General features: G+C 42.8%; 1 protein-coding gene and 1 non-coding gene across 4 annotated transcripts in view; both read left to right on the top strand.

Moving 5' to 3' along the window:
• LOC114093319 (kalirin) overlaps positions 1–20,712 on the top strand; it is a 450,305-nt gene that overhangs the window by 159,792 nt on the left and 269,801 nt on the right. For all 3 annotated transcript variants that reach the window (XM_071615264.1, XM_071615263.1, XM_071615265.1), the window contains exon 2: positions 17,780–17,854. In XM_071615264.1, coding sequence (XP_071471365.1) covers positions 17,780–17,854 — 75 coding nt within the window. The remainder of the gene's footprint in view (positions 1–17,779; positions 17,855–20,712) is intronic.
• Positions 5,111–5,240, top strand: LOC114093409 (small nucleolar RNA SNORA1). Its single transcript, XR_003582891.2, has one exon. It is a non-coding gene; the product is annotated as a small nucleolar RNA SNORA1 (small nucleolar RNA).

Raw genomic sequence — 20,712 nt, 5'->3', positions numbered from 1 at the left:
TGACTGAGTTGCTTAGATCCTTGCTAAGTTGCTGAGTCTGGCTTTGAACTCACCATCCTCCTGCCTCAGCCTCCCCAGTCACTGGGATTACAGGTGTGTGCCAATGCACCTGGCTTAAATTCATTTTTTTTATTGGCAGAAGTGTTCTTAATCAGGCTATTATGCAACCTTTTGAATGAGCAAAACAAGTGCAAACCTGTTTGCAAAGAGTTTCTTCCTCGAGGGAAATGCCCACCAGTCTTTGAGGATGTCTTGCCTTTCTGCAATTTGAGCTGCAGACTTCAAAAGCCAGTGGGCAGGTTGGCTCAGCTCAAGCATGGTAGCCTCATGTAAGACACTCAGCTTTTCATTGACCCTAGAGAGGGGCAGTATGAATAATCATATGTGCAAGTTTTCCATTTTTCTGTAGAAAACATTGAGTCTTTTAGCTTTGTGAAGAATTTTTTCCCGTGAGGGAACCTGAAGATTTCCTTTCTTGTCTAGGTTCCTCAGCCATCTAGCCCAGCTATCTCCCCAAGTAGCTGAGGCTCAAGGGTACTTACATGAGCCTTGGCAGTCAGTGATGAACAGTTCTGGTTCCCAATGGAAAGTTTGACCAGGTTTCAAAAGTTAATAATCAGACTTTTTGAAAAAAGATGTGAGGAGACAGAAGTCACTTGTTTTCTTCCCTAGACCTGTGTGCATAAACCAAGGAAGGCCATGTCTTTGGCTCCCCTGGGTGGCAGATGTGTTTTGCGGACTCTGGGTCCTTGCTGGCTGAGCCCTCATTGATTGTAACATGGGCTGTGCTTTCATTCATTCAGTTCTTGGTTATGGGGAATGGAGTACATTCCAAGGGAAACCTTGACACTGACCCTGCCCTCAGGGAACTTAATCATTTGTAGTACATTTATCTATTTAACTCCATCCTGCCAATAGGATTTTCTACCATGATAGGCATGTTTCCTGTCTTAGCTGACCAATAATGATAACTACTAACCACATTTAGTGTAACTCATATGACTGAGGAAGGGAATATTAAATTTAACTTGATTATTTAGAATTTCAATAGCCACATACAGCAAATAATGAAATAGATGGCAAAGCTGGAAGCTAGCATCAATCTATCCCAGCATCTTAATACACAGCATTGGTAGTGGTGTCCCTTCAAGCTATGTGGAGTGGAGCAGAGAATGCTTGACTGAGATGGGGTGACAGATTCATCATGTGACTTTGAGTCTTTTACTGACTCTCAGTTTCCTTTTCTGTAAGTAAGAAACTAGAAGCTTCATAAAGACTTCTACCTCCTGATACTTTAGGTTTGAGTCTGCTTTGTTGCATCCCTGTTGGGGTCTCCATGGAATCGGGCATATTTCATCCGAGCCCAATATACTGAGGGAAGGATGACTGTTGCCTTTCTTCAATTCACTGAGCCTGCTGGCATGGGATATTTGTAAGACATTCAGAGTTCTTCTGGATGAAGGTAGTGGGAGAGATGATAAGAAGAGGAGGTGTTTTTGTCTGGGAAGCTGGGAAGATGTGAAGGGTGGAGGCCCAGCTTCTTCCTGGATGGTGCTCCATCACTGGGTGTGGTTATAGAGGTTTCAAGGATGCATTCAGTTTCAAGAGAGAAAGTGGCTGATGGAGATAGGACTCTACTGTGGTTGGCATTTTGTGAAGAATTAAAAGTATCTTCCCAGGTCTGGTTCTTCTGTGTGTTGTAGTGGGTATACTGAGACAATTACATGCATAGGTATTCAGGAGGTAACTTTGGTTATTTTGACACAGACCTCTCCCCACTTTGGGAACCACGTCCCCTGGGTTCCCCAAATGAGAACAGGAACATAGTCACACAATCATCTGGCATCCCGCCCCATACATACCAGGCAGACTAGTGCCTGCTAAGAGTTCAGGGTTGTGGTCGGAATATTTATGTCTTGTTACCCGAGACAGCAGGGATATGTAGGTAGGGGAAGGATGACCGGACTTGTCTGGCTGAAATCATGGACACAGGGGTCTACCTTCCCTGAGGTGGTGTGGAGGGTGAGAGGGCTTTAACCAGAGATTAAAAGCAGAGGCATGCTTCAAGTTCATATGAGTATTCCACCCATAATTGCATCCACAAAAAGGCATTATAACTCATATCTTCCTTTTGTATAAGGCTTTGCAATTTGCAAACTGATTTCCCTAAGTTGATTTAAACCATAGCGAAGCAACTTTGAAATGTCCCTTTGAGGAAGTTTTAGGTGGAGAGGATGAGGAGGTTCCCCCAGGTTGCTAAGTTGATATGAGTTGAACCCCAGTCTTCTGACTTCAAGTCTGGCATTCCTTCTGCCACCCCCAAAGACCCAGGAGCTCCATGAAGGTCATAGTCAAGAAGTGCTGGGAGAGGGCATGTCACCAAGAGTTGTGAGTCCTTATCATAAGTGGATGAAGACTCCCAACAAACATCCAGCTAGAATGTGGAGCACTGTAGGATGTTAGGCTGTGAAACTGGGGTTACACCCCACCAGTGTGCTATTGAGGGGAAGTTGATGGTTGCCCTCTTCTAAGTCCATAGACCTGCCCACTTCCCTTGAGCCCACCCTGGGACAGGGGCAGGAGCCTCAGTCCCAGCTTGTTGAGTGGCAGCAACAGTACTGGGAGGAGGCTGCCTGCCCTTCTATTCTGTAGGTTGTCTCTATTAAGATTTGTTTCCTTTGCTGGGCAGAAATATTTTAGTTTGATGTAATCCCATATGTCTACTTTTGCTTCTGTTTTCTCTACTTTGGAGCATTTCCGGAAAAGAGAAGTGCTTTAACATAGATTTGAATTGTGACTATTTCTTTTCTTTTCTTTTGTAACTTTATTTTATTTATTTAGATGTGGTGCTGAGGATTGAACCCAGGGCCTTGCACGTGCAAGGTGAGTGCTCTACCACTGAGCCATAACCCTAGCCCCATGGTGACTGTTTCTTGATGTGGTCTTCATCTACTTTTACAACATTATAATTTTAATATATTTTGACTGTAGAAAATTAGAAAATTATACAAGAGTAGAAATAAGAAAATGAAGCATCCCCATAATCCCACAACATAGAAATGCATTATATATGTATGTTGGATCATACCAAATCAAAATTTTAAAACTTCTAAATGCAGCTGAGTCTCAGCAGTTTCGTTTGATTCAACCTAACGTACATGGTACAGGTATTATTTTTACTGAACATATTGTATTTCTCCATGAAATTAAAAAATTACTCAAGACAAAAATTTTAATTGCTGATTGTTATTCCATTTGTACCTATCTCAAGTTTATCTAACTATTGCCTTCTGTTGCATGTTTAGGCTGTTTGCAGTTTAGGGCCACAATAAAACATGCTGTATGAAATCTCTTATCTTCAAATATTGTCCTCATTTTCCCTTAGCTCTTTAGGATAGACATGGGGTGGGGAGGGAGATTACCAAGTCATTTGTTATACATAGTACTATGATTTTGATTCACATTACCGAATTTCTTTCTGGAAAGATTGTAGCCATTTTACTTGTCTTAACAGGAATGGGTAACTGAATCCTTGCCAGCATTGAGGGTTATTACATTTTCAAAATCTTTGTAAATTTAATGGATTTTAAACAATCTCATGGTTTAGTTTACATTTCTTTGATTACTAGTTAGGTTGACTACTTTTTCTAATGTTTATTAGTCACTTCCTTCTTTTTTGAAATGCGTATTTCTATTCTTTGTTCTTCCAATAGGAATAATATTAATAGTGTATCATATTTCTTATAAATGTTTCCCAGCTTGTCATCCCCCTCCCCTTTTTTATTGGTGCATTATAATTGTACATAATGGTGGGACTTTTGTTACATTTTCCACACATGAACACAATATAACAATATAACTTGCCCAATGTCATTCCTTACTATTCCCCCCAACATGGTTCTTTACTTCTGCTCTACTGATCTCCCTTCAATTTTCATGAGATTCCCCCTACCACCCACCACCTTGCTTTTTCTTTTTCCTCTCTAACTCCCTCATATGAGAGAAATCATACAACCCTTGACTTCTGAGTTTGGCTTATTTCACTTGACATAATCCTCTCGAGTGCCATCCCTTTTCCTACAGTGTCATTTGCCCTTTTAATTTTGTTCATAATCCGAGATAGAGTTTAAAATTTTATATAGATAAAGCCCTAATATTTTCCTTTCTGTTTTCTTTTAAGGCCTTTGTGCCTAAAGAATGCTTTCTCATTCAGAGATCAGTTAAATACTCATTCATATTTTCTCTTAATTTTTTTAATATGTCATTTTTAAGAATTGTTTTTCTTAATCTAAGATTTATTTTGATGTGTTAAAAATTAACTTGCTTTTTTTCCAAATAGTTTTCCAGTAGTGTTTATTGAATACTTTATCTTCCCCTTATTGCTTTATGTTCTTCCTTTATTGTATATTAGATTTTAAAATATGCCAAATACATATTATGGCTATGTTTCAGGCTCCATTCATTTGTATGCTAATTCTTGTGTCAGTTCCACCTTTTAATAATTGTAGTTTAAAAATATATTTTAATATCTAGTAGGGCAAGCTCAACCCATTATTCATTTTTTATTTCAAAAAGATATGCAATTATTTTCATCTGTTTATTCTTCTAGATAACAGACTAGTTCAAAATCACTTTGGCACATAGTAGGTACTTAGATATTTACTTAACACATATCTGCTATTATTGATAGCTTTTAATCCAAAATTGTGTTGATTTTATTTTATTTGAGTCTTGTTCAGTGACTTGCATTCCTGGAACAAACAAGAGTTGCATATATGGTAAATCTTTAAGTGATATTTAATGAAAAATGGAATTTTTTAATAGCTCATTTGGCTTTTGGTCCTTTTAGACAACTTCATCTGTGATAAATGGTAGCCATTTTTATTTGCCACAAAATTGTATCACAGAGCAAACGAACAGCTGCATAACACAGTTGTCCTGAACTTTAAGTAAGCTTTCTTTTTAAATGATGTTTGCAGATGTTATCATAACTACAACTTAATTATTAAACTTTTTAAGTGTGTGCTTTACAAAGATCTTGCATATGAAAGATTAACATAAAAAGGAGGGAATTTGCTCTTTTCCAGTTATTTCAACAAGAAAGAAGAAAAGCCTCATTCTAAATGAGAATGCTCACTGTTGATCAGTGTCCAAAGTTGGTCAATGTGGCTAAACTGACACAGGTTCTGCATTCATCACAGTGTATGTATTGCGGTGGTGACAGTGAGACTGTAATATTTTGCTTAAGCTCATGAGTGAAAATATGTAATGAAAAAATGTTGACATTTGAATATTAGAAATGATTAAAGAAATACGTACTATCTGAAATTAAACTTCCAGGATCCTAAAGTCAATTACTTGAAGAAATAAGATCTCAAATATTTTAGATGGAGAATTGTGAAATCCTCATCAGTATTTCCATAATTCAAGTGGAAATAGAAGCCCCCCCCCCCCAAAAAAAAAGAACTGTGCAAGGCTGATGGGACAACTAGATTAAGCATCAGTTCTTTTAAAAAGGGGATCCTTACAGTGGACAGCCAAGGAATTATAATGGGAAATTTCCTTAAATAAAAATTTTTGACTTGATTAAAAGAAAAAAAAATAAAGAAAAAGATTTTGACAAAAAAACATGAAAGAAACATTTACAAAATCAGTCATAATCCCACTTTCCAGAAACACTTACTGTGTACATGTATGTATGTGGTATTTATGTATGTATAAACAGACTGTTTTGGATAATTTCATATATTCTATTCTTAAATCCACTTTCCCCACTGAATTATATACCCTAAAATTTCCCAAGATATTAGTTATTCTTTATTGGTATTATATTTAATGGCTGCTTTGAGTGGATATATCATGGTTTATTTAACCCATCCCTTGTGATTGAACACTGAGGTTGTTTCTAATTTTTCAGTAGTATAATGTTGATAAGTACCTTAACGCCCCATCTTCATGTTATTCTTATCATATGTGCTGTGCTTGAGCACATATGTACAGTTGTCCAGAGACAAAGCAACCTCACGGCTCCTTGATCATGATAAAGGATCCTTTCTTTTCAGAAAGCTGGGAAAAACCAAAGAAGACTAGGTATCCCAGACTCCTGAATCACCTGAATTTGTAGTCTCTATTTCCTTATGCCTCTGTGTCTAGTTCTGGGTATTGAAGGACAACTTAAGTTCTCTCACGTTTTTCCCTCTTTGAATCCATTCACTGACAGCCTGACAATTCAAGGTTAAGAAAGAAAAAGAGCCACAGGGCATGGAATCTCCTTAAACTTGTTATTCTTTTGCCTTTCAGGCAGCTGTGGCCCTCCAGTGGGGCTCTGAGGTATGTTTAGAAGCAGATGTTGGAGCTACCTCATCTAGGTGGTGGCCCTGTTATCAGGATGTGATTTCAGTAGACGTGCTTTCCAGAAAACACCACCTGGACCTGTACATCTTTGTTTGAAACACACTCATAGAGGCAAGGGAACAGGATCTTGGAAAGAAGGAGTAAGGCCTGCTGCTACCAGCGGTAGCACATAGAGACTCGTGTTGGGGAAACATTGGCAGGAGATGCCCATGACCATAGTCATCTGGACACAGAAGGAGAGATGAGTGTCTAGTTGGCTGAATAGCTCAATGGTAGGCTCTCCTTTACCTCTGGGAAACTTGGCTTAGGAGAGTAGGAGTAGTAAGAAAGCTCACCAAACATCCCAGGTTGAATAGCAGAGGGAAACAATAAATAGCCAGAGTAACCACACAGATGGGTGTAAGCAGCATGGCTTACAGATGCATGGTGGGAAGGTGAGGGTGAAGTTCTTAGTGACATTTTTCTGAGTTCACTTAAATCCACTCACTTATTTATCCACTCATTCATTCACATAATCAGTACTTATTATGAAGCATCTACCCTGAGCAAGGCTTCATGTTGAAGATATCAAGATGAACAGGGGAAAGATAAGGAGCATTACATTTTCTTTGCATTAGCTGTGTGTCTGGTACCTACAAATAGATTTTTCTCCCTTAATCACCAACCACAGTCAGTGAAAAAGGTATTCTTATCTCAAGTAGGAAACAGAGACCCAGAGAGGCTAAGAAAGATGTCCAGTGACATATGGATAATGAGTTCTGGAGTGGGGAGTCAGACTTAGTTCATCCCGAATCCAACACCTGCGCTTGACTCAACACTGTGAGCTGCCTCTTAGAACGTGCCTCTCTTGGGAGAGCTCACCATCCCCTGCAGAAAATGGCTTGTTGAGCAAGTAGTCAAATAGTGTCCACACATGCCCTACTGTGGCTGCTGACTAGGAACACACAAGGAACCCAGGGCCTTGCACATGCTAGGCAAATGCTCTACTGCTAAGCTACCTCCTCAGCCCAAATAACCCCTTTCCTATCCTTTTATGACTCAGGCTCCAGGGAATCTTATTCAAAAAGTTTGCAGACCCTTCTACTGACTAACCCTGGCCAACCCAGGAGGGGTCCTGGGTCAAGTTGTCATCTTTCTGTTACCAGGGTTATTTTTAATTTGAAAGGCTTTCATGAAAGCCAGTCCAGTTTTTCTGTCCCTCAATAATTCCATAATGAGGAAGAACCATCTCTGATAAAGCTTATCCTTAGGGTACAGGTTCTTGCATACAGCCTCATTCACCTCCCGCATGGTCCTCAGCTGTTTTTTTTTTTTTTTTTTTTTTTTTGTTGTTGTTGTTGTTTTTTAATCCAAGCTAAGGAACTAAAATAATTTCACTGTTTTTTTTTTTCCTCTGCCATTGAGCCCAGTCTTGGGTCCCAGCTGAACCAGGATGATCAGAATGTGGGCCATGAGGGAGGCAGGGCTGGTGATAGGATTTTGTAGTTAGAATCCAAGGCAAATGACAAGGTCTTGTTTTGACTTTCATTACATCAATGGTTCTCCACAACCAAGGGAGCTATGCATGAATCCCTTTGAAAATCTTATGAAAACTAAATTTATACAGATTCTGTCTCAGAAAAATGGATACATATGACATATGGGCAATGATATCTGTCCAGTCTCCTGAGGTTCCTGGCCCTCCCCCACCACATATGTCATGAAGGCAGGGTTAGGAGGCCTGCCTCAGTTTATGAGGTGCTCCAGTAACATGTACCTTTGTCCCCTGGTGAGCAGAGGAGAGGGTTACCTAGGCTGATATCTCCTAGCTCCTCACTCTTTTCCATAATTCTGGAGAAAAATTCATGATGTATTCAAGTCATGACTGGTTTCTTGTTTAGCATTTGACACTGTTATGGTTTTTCCTAAGGAAAAGGCAGGTATCAGATGTCAAACTTTTTCCTGATCATGGCCTCTTGCCAGTTTATCTTAGATTCTGGTTATTCTAGCTCCATGGGGATGCTTTGGTGCTTATCTCTGGCAAACATTAACTCATGTATCTGTTACTCTGAGGAAGGTATAAGTCATGGGGAAAAATCCACTGTGTCTTGTCTGCTCTCCTCTGTTCCTTGAGACCCACCAGGTAGACCTCAGTACTCACCACTACCTTGTCCAATCCAGGACCTTGCTGATGATCCCATAATACTTTGCATTTTCTTCTGTTACTGCTATTCACTTTTTAGGCATTTGGTTAATTATTATGTATTTGGAATTTTATGAATATCTCTTTTCCATATGTACTTGTATATTGTTTCTTACATAACATTGAAATTACATGTGGGGTATCTGTCCCCCAAACTAAAAGTCCCTTATAATCAGGAGCTCTATGTTGTTTATTTTTGTACCCACAGTGATTAGAACTTTTCTTGGCTCATAGAGATTTTCAACAAATATTTTTTAAAACTAAATTTTTTAAACTATTAAAAATTGCTTAAAACGTTAGAAATTGTTCCATGGCTAACCCATCCACCTCAGATATGGTTAAGCAGTTTATATAGAAATATGTATTGGGGGGATATATATATTTATATATTTATATTTATATCCATCCCCATGGGGTCTCATTTTCATGGGAGTTTAGTATTTGTGTGGGGTGGAGTTATGTGCACAGACCTTTCTTTGTTGGTTACTGCAATTATTTGAAAATGATATCAAACCAACTTTTTTATTCTCTCCAATAATCTCTCAGTGTCTGTGTCATTCAAGTGCTTCTTCTCATTTGTTTATTTCTCTATTAAATCTTAACACCTCTTTCTTCTCTGCCTTCTGCCTTCTCATTTGGTTCACATATCCCAGACAGCCTAGACAGCAGCCACTCTGAGTAGCAACTTTATGCTAGTTCAGGACCAAGGACAGCAACATATATATATATATCTTCGAAGGGTGGGAGGGTGCTTTAGTTTGCAAAGACTTGTTCAGTAATATCATCCTTGAGTGTGTCCCTTCTCACCTACAAGCTGTACCAACAGTTCTGTAATACTGGCTATTACTTTGACCCTGATTGTTCATGTCTGGCTGATATGTGCCAGCCTGTGCTTGGTATGTCCCTGTGGCACTGCTTTTTACCCCTGCCCATTGTATTGAGACTGGGGTGGGGATGTACAATTGGGGAATGAGAAATAGTGGAGGTTAGAACAGGGAGAAGCTCAAGGCTGAGGATTGGGACCGCTCTATGGAGTGCCCAAGAGCTTGAGCTGCACAGTCATTGTTGTGGGTTTTACTGCCACACACACCTGAATTGCAGGACATGGGGAAGACAGAGAGAGAAAAGAGATGTGTTGGAGAGGTGCTGGGCTTTTTCATGTTTAGATGCCTTCCAGAGTTGCCTTCTATAAAGGCAGAACCCAAAGCCCACTCTTTAAATCAGCAATTTCTTCTTTATGACCTGATTAAATTAAATACTATGGATATTCATGCTGGGAGGGAGAGGAACTGCAAGTGAGGATTCCAAGGATCAAAGTTCCACAGTATACACCTTCTGCCTATGAGCTCTTCTGTAACTCTCTCTAAATTATAATAGCAAATATATTGCTAATGTTCAGCTGGTGACCCACACGCATCACCGACAGGCTAATGTTTGAGGGCCCATCCGGGAGCAGTGGTCAATGGAACAAGAAAGACAATAAATCTACCACCAACACCAACATCTGTGAAGTATGAGCACTTTAAATAATCTGGTCAGTTAGAAAACAGTCGTCAGTTTTTTAAAAAAAGTGGTGGTGGGTGGAGAGAAGCAATTCTGAAGTGGCCATTTTATTGTATCTGCACTGCACCCAAGGATGTCAACTTTTCTGGGAAGGAAGGGGAGGGAGAGTGAGTGAGTGAGTGAGCCTGTGTGTATTGCAGTTGAGGTCTCAATTCAAGCTAATATTAAATCTTGTGAAGAATAAACAGAAAGGGTTTGCACATTAGCTGGGCTTAGAGAGGTGTTACCCACATATTTAAAGTGCTGATTATTAGTGATCTGTAATAGAGCTAATTTAGCTATGGCAAGTATTACAAACTTCTGCTCTTCAAAAGTAGCCCATTAGCTAGGACTTCATATCTAATATTGACTTTAGAAAGTTAATATTGAAATTGGCTGCGATTAGAGTTCATGTGGAATCATGAGAGAGGAAGAAAGATGAAGATGGAAGTAGAAATAGGAACAGAGATAGCTCAGGAGGGGAAGAGGCACAGCAATTATTCAAACACCTTTGGGGTTGAAGACACCATTGCACTGTAGATACGAAAGACAGACTCTGGGTCATTCCTTAAGCACCAGCTATGTGGCAGGCACTGGAGAGACTAGGATAAGCATCCATTTCCTGCCTTCAAAGAGCATAGAGTCTAGTGAAGGAGCCAGTTGTGGCTGTGAACAGTGGCACAACAGCAGGGAACATGCTGTGTGATACCCAGACAAGGCAACACCATCCCAACTGGGGGGGGGGAGGGGTGGGGGGGGTGTGGGGGGTGTGTGGGGGTGGTGAAGCCATTAGGGAAAGCACCTGGGAATGTTTACAGCTCACATCAGTGCAGGGCAGAAAATGTTCCTTGCAAGGAGTGAAGTTCAAATGCATGTTGCAGTTGAGATAAGGTAGACATTGCTCCTCTCTAGTATCCCTCTGGTTATCATCTCAAGTCTCCCAGCTACTGCCTCAGGCAACATGCTTAGAAAAGGTCACTTCTTAGCAACTGCCAAAAGGAGAACCATTGTTGTTGTTTTGGTTTGCTCCCCATTTGCATTGAAATTAGGTTAGCAGAGGTTCCTGAATGTTCTTGACCTAGAAGTCCCTTGGCTAGGGAAGAGAACTTTATCATACCATCTCTTCTGCCTGCCTGCTGTGCAGGGGGAGAGGGGACACCACTGAGCCTGCCTGACATTTGTGGGTAGCAGTGATCAGGGACTCAGGAGTGGGCCTTGCTGCAGGTTCCCAGGTTGGGAAGAGGCATGTGGGTCTCTGCTGTATGCTGTGTTCTATTGCTGACATAAAGCTGTCCAGTAGCTTTCACTGCCAGATTTAATCCTTCCTCTCAGCATACACTTCCTGCCTTGGCGGTAGTTGTTTTAAGGAGAGCTCCAAGGAACATATTTATAGTTGCCGCAGGAGTTTTCCAACAGTCAGTTTTCTCAATAGCTCATTAGCGTCTGTAAAGAGGCGACAAGAACTTTCACCTCTATTTTTGCAAGTCCATGAGCATAGGAACATACACAGCTCTTTATCTCTTACTTTTATTCCCTTTTCTTATCATTTTCTACCATTCTTGCCATGTCTCTCTCCTCTTATATCAATTTAGGAATGAGGGGAATAAAAGATGGAGGATGAGGGGAATAAAGATCTTTACCCACTAATAAGTTCCCTACAAACCCCAGTTACACATATGTCCCAAGAGTTTTGCTCATCTGTTTTCTACACAGAAGGACCCATGCCCTTAAGTCTCTTTCCTTTATGATTCAGTCCTATTTGGGGTCTTCTTGGTCTTCTGGCCTGGCTGGCTCCCAGGAGGTAACTCAGACAAATATTCTTTCCTGCCACTCTTGAGATTTAGGGAGAAAATCAAAAGAGACAAAGTTCCAGTGCCCCTGCCCCCACATTCCACCACCAGCTTCAGGAGGAGCCATGAGTCTCAATTTCCCTGTCTCAAACATAGAGCAAAATATGAGCTGGAGACTGGGGTCAGAGGCTACTGGGCCAAGACCTGTTCTGAGCCACATCCTTCCTCTGGGGCCAGCCAGATTCCACCCAGCTCTGGCCCTTGCACAGCCCCAGATCTCTGTGTCCTCAGAATCATGTGCAGACACCTCTTGGCCACTGATTCCCAGAAGCCAGATCACCTGCAGCCTCCTAGCCTCTTAGTCTGTTTTTCTGTTCAGCTGATAAACTCCATCTGTGGCACTGTTTATTGGTCCCCTCCTCTCTACTTTGGCATGTGCTGCTTCCGTTCACCTCTTGGCTCTTTCCTTGTTCAAGAGTTCATTCAAAGATACCTCCTCAGGGGTGCCTGCCTTGACAAATCACCTCCACCTCATCACACTCACCATCTTCTTGGTACTGGTGTGTGCTCAGTTTCAGTTCAATATTTTTGAGCTGCTTTTGTGTGACAGGCACTGTGATAGGTATGGGGGTATAACAATGAGTGTGACAGGGTCCTCACCCCCAAAGCTTCAGGATCAGTTAATGGAGAGTGCAATGGAAAATGTAAATGCCATTCAGGAGTGATAAGATATGGCTAGGAACAGCTCAAGTTGATGGGGAAGTCGGGGAAACTTCACAGGGAAAATGGATTAGAGATTTAGGAGGTAGAATCAACAGAACCATATGAGTGAATTGGTAAATGTGCTGAAGGAGGAAGGAGGCATCCTACATGCATCTCAGGTTTCTGTTTTGGCACCTTGGTGGATAACAGCACCAATTATCAAGTTACTGTGGAATCAGAATTGCCAGGTTGGGGACAAGGTGAGGTCTTTATCAGAATCTCAGAATCTTTTTTTTTTCTTCGTCTTTAAAGAGAGAGAGAGAGAGAGAGAGAGAGAGAGAGAGAGAGAGAGAAAGAGAGAATTTTTTTAATATTTATTTTTCAGTTTTCGGTGGACACAACATCTTTATTTTATTTTTATTTGGTACTGAGGATCGAACCCAGCACCCCAAGCATGCCAGGCGAGCGTGTTACAGCTTGAGCCACATACCCAGCCCCAGAATCTCAGAATCTTACTTCATCTTTTATTTAGAGTCTGGTAGCTTCCTGGTATCAGGGGGAAATAGGAACTGGAAACTCCTAGAGGGCAGAAATTGGGTTTCCTACTCCGAGGGAGTGAATTTCATGAGATGAACACTGTGTGCTCATTAGATATAGAGCTCTTTGGATGAGGCTCTCCTCCTTTTTCTGGTTCTTATCCAGTATTGCTCAATTTTGGAGAGTCTGCACCTGTAGATGGAGGAGAAGATGAGCTAAAGAGGCAAAAACTGGCTTCTCTGTCCTCCAGGGCCATCTAGAGATGGCATTTTGTTCTCTTAATCATGATCAATGATGATTTTATAGTACTGAGAGTAGTTAGAGAAGGCAGAGCTTGAAGGGTATGAAGGAAGATTTGTTGTAAAATTAAAATATCTGCTGATGAAGTAGTGGCTTAAGGTGCCAGATCCTGAGCAACTTGGACAGACAATTTATGAACACTCTGGCTCACAAAAAACCCAGAGTGGTCTACTCTCAGTGCCCTGGAGCAGGTAAGTATCCATCTCCTAGATAGCCTTTCTATTCCAGTGCTGAATGTCAAGGATATATTACAGGGCAAATACTGAATCTCTGGAATAGCCCTGGACAGTGGTGAGGGGTCTTCTGTAGCAGGGCAGAAGGGTTCTGAGCAGCATTAGATCTGATTTTAAAGGCCCTGTTTATACCAGGTTCCCCCCTACCCTCCCACCCCCTGCTTCTAAGATTACTTTCTGGAACAGAAAAGCATACTTTAGTACTCCAGTATTTCCCCAAATGTAATGTGCACTTTGATTCACCAGGGTCCTTGTTAAGATGCAGGTTCTGATTCAGTAGGTCTAGGTTGGAACCTGAGATTCTGCATTTTTTAACAAGGTCCTGGGTATAGGTGGTGCTTATTACTTTGAGCAGCAAGCCTTTAGAACTTGCCTTTAGGAAGCCTTTCCTTTCAAAGTGGCACTGACTCACTGTTGTGCTGCACTGCAGAGTTCTAAGAGCTCATTTGGCCAACCTCTGTTTGGGTCCAGTTTTGACATCTTTTTGTTCTCAGGGTCTCATCAATTCTTCTTGAGCAATTATGTGCTAGGCCTTATCTTAGGCTTTAGGGATACTAAGACAAAATAAGAAAGGAAACCTCTTCCCAGAGGAAATCAAAGCAGAGATAGATAGACAGGCAAATAGAACAACAAACGGTTATCAGAGGCAGAACGTCACCTTGGAGGAGACCCATGCTGGAGGATCCTGGGGAGGTGGCAGTGGTAATGAATGCAAGGGGGCTCGCACACTGGATGCTCTAGGGATAGAGTGGGGAAAAAAAGAGGCAGAAACCTGAGTATTGGGAAATTTGTCATCTTGTTGGTGAAACAGAGCTCAGGTCCATTTGAAACAAGATTCAAAAACTTACACAGTCATTTCTAAATGACAAATGAAGGGGGTGTGACTGACAACCGAAAGGAAATAAAGAGCAACCTATGACTACCCTGGCAGCTTACACCTCCAAATCCCCACTCGGTAGTTTTTCTTTTCTTGTTGAAGTTAGGATGGCTCTCCGAGGGAGGCTAGCATGCAGTACAAGCCACTCTGCCACCCTGGGGGATTCACTGGGTTTTCCAGACCCACAAAACCACAGACAGGGCCCTTGCCACAAGGGCCAGTTCTGCCATTCCTACTTAGGACCACACATGGAGGCTGGGAGCCAGAATGAGGATGATTGGCACTTTCTAGCATGGGAAATAGTGACAAGGAAAATGTGAGAAAGAATAGGCAGCAGCAGCACAACTTGAGCATAACACATTTGGGGCAAGAGGAGCCGAAATGGGTCTTGGAGGAGACCCATGCTGGAGGATCCTGAGGAAGTGGCAGTGGTAATTTTTACTTCACTAATAGATGCAGAGCATTTCAACTTTGCTAATTAACAGAACAGCAGGCTTGTAATTCTGACAGCAGCAGGACATGAATGGGGTGGGATTGGCACTGAATGCCAGCGAAGCATGCCTTTGTCCTTAAGAGGAAGCACAACGCCCATGACGGGTGAGGTCCTCGAGGATAGCCACAGGTTTGTATTGTTTTCCCTGATGGCAACTCCAAGAGTTAGCAAGGGACCTACTATTTCAACTGGCTTTTCTTGTAAAGGAGGAAGCTATTGTACCATGGATCTAGTGCTTTTGGCTTAACAGTCCTATCAAATACACCTTGTTTCAGAAATCACATTTGCAGTGGCCGCCTCACAAGTGTTCCATCACTCATCTCCCACACTGGCCACTTGTACTCCCTGAAAAATGGGATGGCCTTCCCTGAGCATCCCAATCTCAAAACTGATTCCAGGAAAAGAATGGTTTTGGAAAGCCAGGGAACAGTTGTTTTATCTTCCCACAGCACACTGAGTCTCATTAAGGAATTTGATCCCAATATTTTCTTTCAAAGCAGATTAATTTGATAATCTGTAGCTCTAAAAGGCCAATAAGTATAAAGAAAAGATTTAGAAAGTCTTAGCATGTTAGGGCTGAGTGGTACCCTGGAGATCATTGACTCAGATCACCAGTGCTTAGTGTGACAGTTGATGCCACTGACCTTGTGTACGTCACTTGAGTAAGGGTTAACTTTCATTCAGTCATTTATTCTTCCATTAAATATTTATTGAACATTTACTATGACTCTATTGAGACATTACCTGATGGTAAAAACACGTTGCTATTTTACTGGTCCTGTTTGAGTTAGCATTCAATGAACTTACCCTTTATTATATATTCTAACAGCCCGTTTCACAAGGGCCCTGGGGGATTGATACATAGGATCTTCAGCCAGTGCAAATAGGTTTTATATGCAAGGTCACCAATTTCTGAGCTGCTGGGCTAATTAGTTGAGCTCTACTTGGCTCTACCTAATACATGTATTATTGAAAAAAGTTATTTGTAATTCAATTTTGGGCAAATGAAAACTATTTAAATCACTAAGGGAAATTTTATTTAAAGAGACCTTGGAAAAAATCTTTTCATAATGTAAAAAATCTTGTTGTTGGAAGTGACTGTTACCTAGTTATGCATTTTGTAAATCTAGACACTTTGGGTTTTCTTATGGTAGGCACACAACCAGGCAGATAGCCCGGTCTGAACTGTGTGGGGAGGACTCTGTCCTGGGAATGTTTGAATAGCTCAACCAAAAACACTGACATTATGCAGAACCCATGACCACACATGGACAAGCTGCACAGTGGCCCTTAGGTCATGGATCCTCGATAGAGAAGGAAGAGGTGGGGCATGAGGACTGAGGTATGAGGATGAGAGTGGCAACTTAATCCAGGGTTGTTGCCAAAATTCTCAGGTGGGTTTCTTGGAAGAGTCAATGCTTAGAAACTGAGGGGTTGGTCTGTGACTTTCCTCTGTAGATTGTCAGATTTGGACCCCAAGGGAGATGCCCAGCAGTCAGAGGTCCTAGAGTAGGGGATCTGTGGCCTCTGTGTCTATCATACAGAGCTGACGTAAAACCAACCGCTTGTCTCCTGGGGTCCACCTGTGTCGTGTTCCGACTGGTGATACACAACAGATTCCAATCACAGCTCCAGCTGTTCTCTGTGAGAATCTTGTGGGGTACTTGGGTTCCGTAGGGGTTCAGTGGGCCAGCCTAGGTTTTGTATGTGTATGGAAGCTGGGTCCTTTCTTCCCACACATTTCAACCATGCCAGATTGTTCTTTGCCTCCTGAGGCCACTGTTTCTCCAGCAAATCATTATTTTCCATTTTTTTTGAAACCCCAGGTCTCTGCATCCAGCCCCCTAACAGGAGCTCAGCTAGACCCTAGAAAGGACTTTCAACCAGGAAGTGTGACCTAAAGAATGAGCTAAAGAGTGGGCATTTCATTTCCAGGAGATTTTTGTCTCATCATCTCCTATTTTGGACTGAACCCTTTGTGGGTGGGAAGGGGGGTGGAGGAGGAGGGCTACAGAAGGGTCATTGTCATCAACTTTGCTTCCAGCTATAGGATTTTTGTGATTTATTTTTCCCATTTGTAAAATGAAACTAATGGTCATTGTGCCACTTAGAGTAAAAGCATAAGTAATTATTCAGGGCATTGTAATCTATCTTGATATCAGTAAACTAATCCAGCAGATATTTACTAAGCACTTACTGTGAACCAGGCACTGTGCTAGGCTCTAGAGGTATACAAATAGCTTTTTTGTTGTTTTTTGATTTTTGTTTTCTGTGCTGGGGATTGAAACCATGGGTGCTGTATATCCCCAGCCCTTTTTATTTTGAGATGGGGTCTTACTAAGTTGCTTGGGCCCTTTGATAAGTTGCTGAGGCTAGTGATCTTGAACTTGTGCTCTTCTTGCCTCAGCCTCCAGAGTCCCTGGGATGACAAGCATGCACTACCACACCCAAATCAAAATGCTTTTCCATTTTCAAGGTTTGCAACAGCAGCAAGTCTTCCAGGGCTGATCCCAGGGCATGGGGCTTTTTCAGTGGGGTGGGAGGTGACTTGGACTGTCCCCCTTTTTGAGAAGGACCAGGAAGGTTCGTCCCTGGTTACCCTGAGACCTGGCATCACAGGGAAGTATCCTCTCTGTTGTGGGCCCTTGCCTGCATTGGCCTGGGCTGCAGAGCTTTCTGGCAGATAATGGAATGGGAGGCTGAGGGTGGGATCCAGGGGCTCAACCGGATGGCCTTTCACCCTGCTCTCCCGTTTTTGTCGTCCTACAGGGTCTTTTCGGAATGATGGTTTGAAAGCTTCTGATGTCCTTCCCATCCTAAAGGAAAAAGTGGCCTTCGTGTCTGGTGAGTATTTGTCAACTTTAATTCATAATGGACCTGGAGAAGTTCTGCAGGTACACGTGTTCAGACACTCACTTCTCTGTGTAGTAGTAAGAGAGAAGATGGGAGTGGCCTGCCTAGAGCAGTGGCTTCTTCCCTTCGAGAGAGGCAGATAAAGCAGGATCCTGGATCCAGCTGGAGGTTATGGGGGGACCACACACAGGCCCACACTCACCCTCATGCCCCTTCCTGCCTCACCCTGCCTGGCCTGGCCAGAGCTGCCCAGGATCTCTGAGAGAAGCTGCAGATGGAAGAGGCTTTGCTCATATTCATTTCTGAGTGGAACATGTTGAGGAGATTTAAAAAAAAAAATCAGGTGTAGTGGCATACACCTGTAATCCTGGCTATTTAGGAGGCTGAGGCCAGCCTCAGCAACTTGATGAGGTCCTAAGTGATTTAGTAAGACCCTGTCTTCAAAGTAAAAATAAAATGGAAAGGGCTGGGGATATAGCTCAGTGGTAGAGCACCCCTGGATTTAATCCCTAGTGCCGATAAACAAACAAACAAATAAATAAATAAATAAGAAAAACGTTTTTGGCTTCTCCTTATCCTTCTTGGCAAAGGGAATTCTTGTGTGTCTGTATTTAGGTGTTTTGTTCTGACTTCCAAATATTGATTCCTGACTTTTCTCCCCCACCCATCTTGTGCACCCGACCTCTTAACATATAATTCAGGGTACAGCAATCTTCAGCCTATAGGCTAGCCACAGATTTTTGTAAATTAAGTTTTATTGGAACCCAGCCACATGATATTTGTTTAGGTAGTATGTGTGTATTCCATTGGTGCTGTAACAGATTGCCACACACTTGGCAGTTCCACTTTAGGCCAGCTGGATCAGAACCTCTGGCAGGGTCTGAGGTCTGGACTGGGCTGATGGCAGTGTGAGCAGATAGGGATCTCATTTTGAGAAACACACCCAAGTGTTATGACTTGTGGGCTGAGCCTTTATTTCTGGGTTATTTTTGTTGTCTACATGGAGCGGCCCTGGAGTCACAGTACATTCCCCCTGGCACAGAGGTTCAGTTCGTAGGCATTGCTGGCCTGGCTGCTGGGCACAGCCAAATGGAAAGGGATGAGGAGGGGAAGTGAGGAAGGGGACAACAAGCACCAGTCACCCTTATGTCATCAGGAAGGCAAGAGACCAACGAGTCAGAATTTAGGTGTGGGAGGAGAAGCAGGCATGCAACAGGATTGCAGAATCCTTTGTAGGACACTAACACATTCTATATTCCTAGAAAGAAGTATTATGATGTTATTTTTTATGCCATTTTGCTGTTAGGATGACACTGACCAGGAAGCTGCATTTCCTATCAGTGTTAGTGTTGCATATCTTCTTAGGAAGTGAGTCCCTGTCACCAAACATGGGAGGCATGGGCTGAACAACCCCTTGGGAGGATCCTGAGCATGATTTCAGTGTGTGTGAGGCATAAATGAGACAACCCTACCGTGAACTTGGATTCAGAGTGCTTGCTGAGCATGTAGGAAGACTGTGTGGAAGTCCTGGAGGCCCCTGGGCAATGCCAAGCCCCTCATGCCTGCTGCTCCCTGCAGCCTGGGCTCAGGGGACAGGACCCACAACTCACCTTTTCCTGTTTTATGGTCCTTAGTTAACTCGAGATCCTTCCTTCCCCCGGGGGTATCCTGCTGATCCTCCCTTTTCTCTCATGGGAGGTCTTCCTTCCTGGCAGTGCCTTCCTCACACCTTCTTCTGGTTTGAACTTCTTTTCTTCTCAAGTCCGATCCTCCTACAGGAAGCCTTCCTGGATTTAATGCATGGCCTCTGATGCCATCCTGTTCTGCATATGAAGTTTGGGGCATATAAAGGCAGACATGGTACACTCTGACAAGGTGACCCTTGTTTGATTGTTCATGGCTCATTTTCTCCATGTGCTTTCAGTCAGGGCCCTGAGGCAGGGCCAGGAAAGGAAGATCCAGAAAAACCTTCCCAGGTAGTAGAGAATTGACTTCATGGATCTCACTGAAGCAGCATGCCAGGAATGTAGTCAGGGATGAGGCAGGTAGAAACGGCCCAGAGCTGGAGGAAGGAGCTGGGGGTGCATAGCGCCTTTCCACGTGAGCCCAGCAGCCTTGCTCAGCCATGCCTGTGTGCCAGAAGCTTTGGGGCTTAGGGAACATTGCCCTTCTGTGCCTGGGACGGGTTCTGAAGGTGTCAGGCAGTTAATGACTGGCTACGTCTAAAACATGAACAAAAATAACAACAACAAAAACCTATGCACCCTGAGGTTTCAGGAGACAAAACACAAAAATAAAATAAATAAACCCCAAATTAAACGATGCAGTATAACCATTGTGTTTCTTTACGAAAAGGAAAGAACAAGGCAAGGAAGGTGGTGGGTAGAGAAACCACTGGTCGTGCTCACCCTCCCCTGCAAGCATCCCAGCTTTGGCCAGATGAAAGCAAAGTAGCTGCCATGGCAACAAACATCTGGAGTCAGTCAGGGCAGCCCAGCCTCTTCGGCACGTGGGTGTGTGTGGGTCAGGGCTGTGGCTGTCCCTCAGTGAGCCTCTGTTGTTCCTACCCTGCCATGTGGGCCCCTTGTTCACAGCCTATGGGCTCCCTGGCCTCCCTGGCTTCCCTTCTGATACTTTATGTCTCCCACTCACCACATCCATTGTCCCTTTCACCTTACCTTCTTTCTAGTGCAGGGCCCACCCTACCTTGGGATTTTTGTGCACATAGATACCCTCCTTTGGCTACCTCCCAGGGTTCCTTTCTGCTTCCTCATCTCCCACCAACATGATTTTCCATAGTTCCCAGGGAAACTCCATGCCACTGAGCATTATCTTTTGTACCTGGACCC

This window comes from Marmota flaviventris, chromosome 8 (genome assembly GCF_047511675.1).
Source record: "Marmota flaviventris isolate mMarFla1 chromosome 8, mMarFla1.hap1, whole genome shotgun sequence".
NCBI classification, from domain to species: domain Eukaryota; kingdom Metazoa; phylum Chordata; class Mammalia; order Rodentia; family Sciuridae; genus Marmota; species Marmota flaviventris.
Note: the sequence above shows the minus strand (reverse complement) of the source record. Positions and strands in the feature narration are given on the sequence as shown.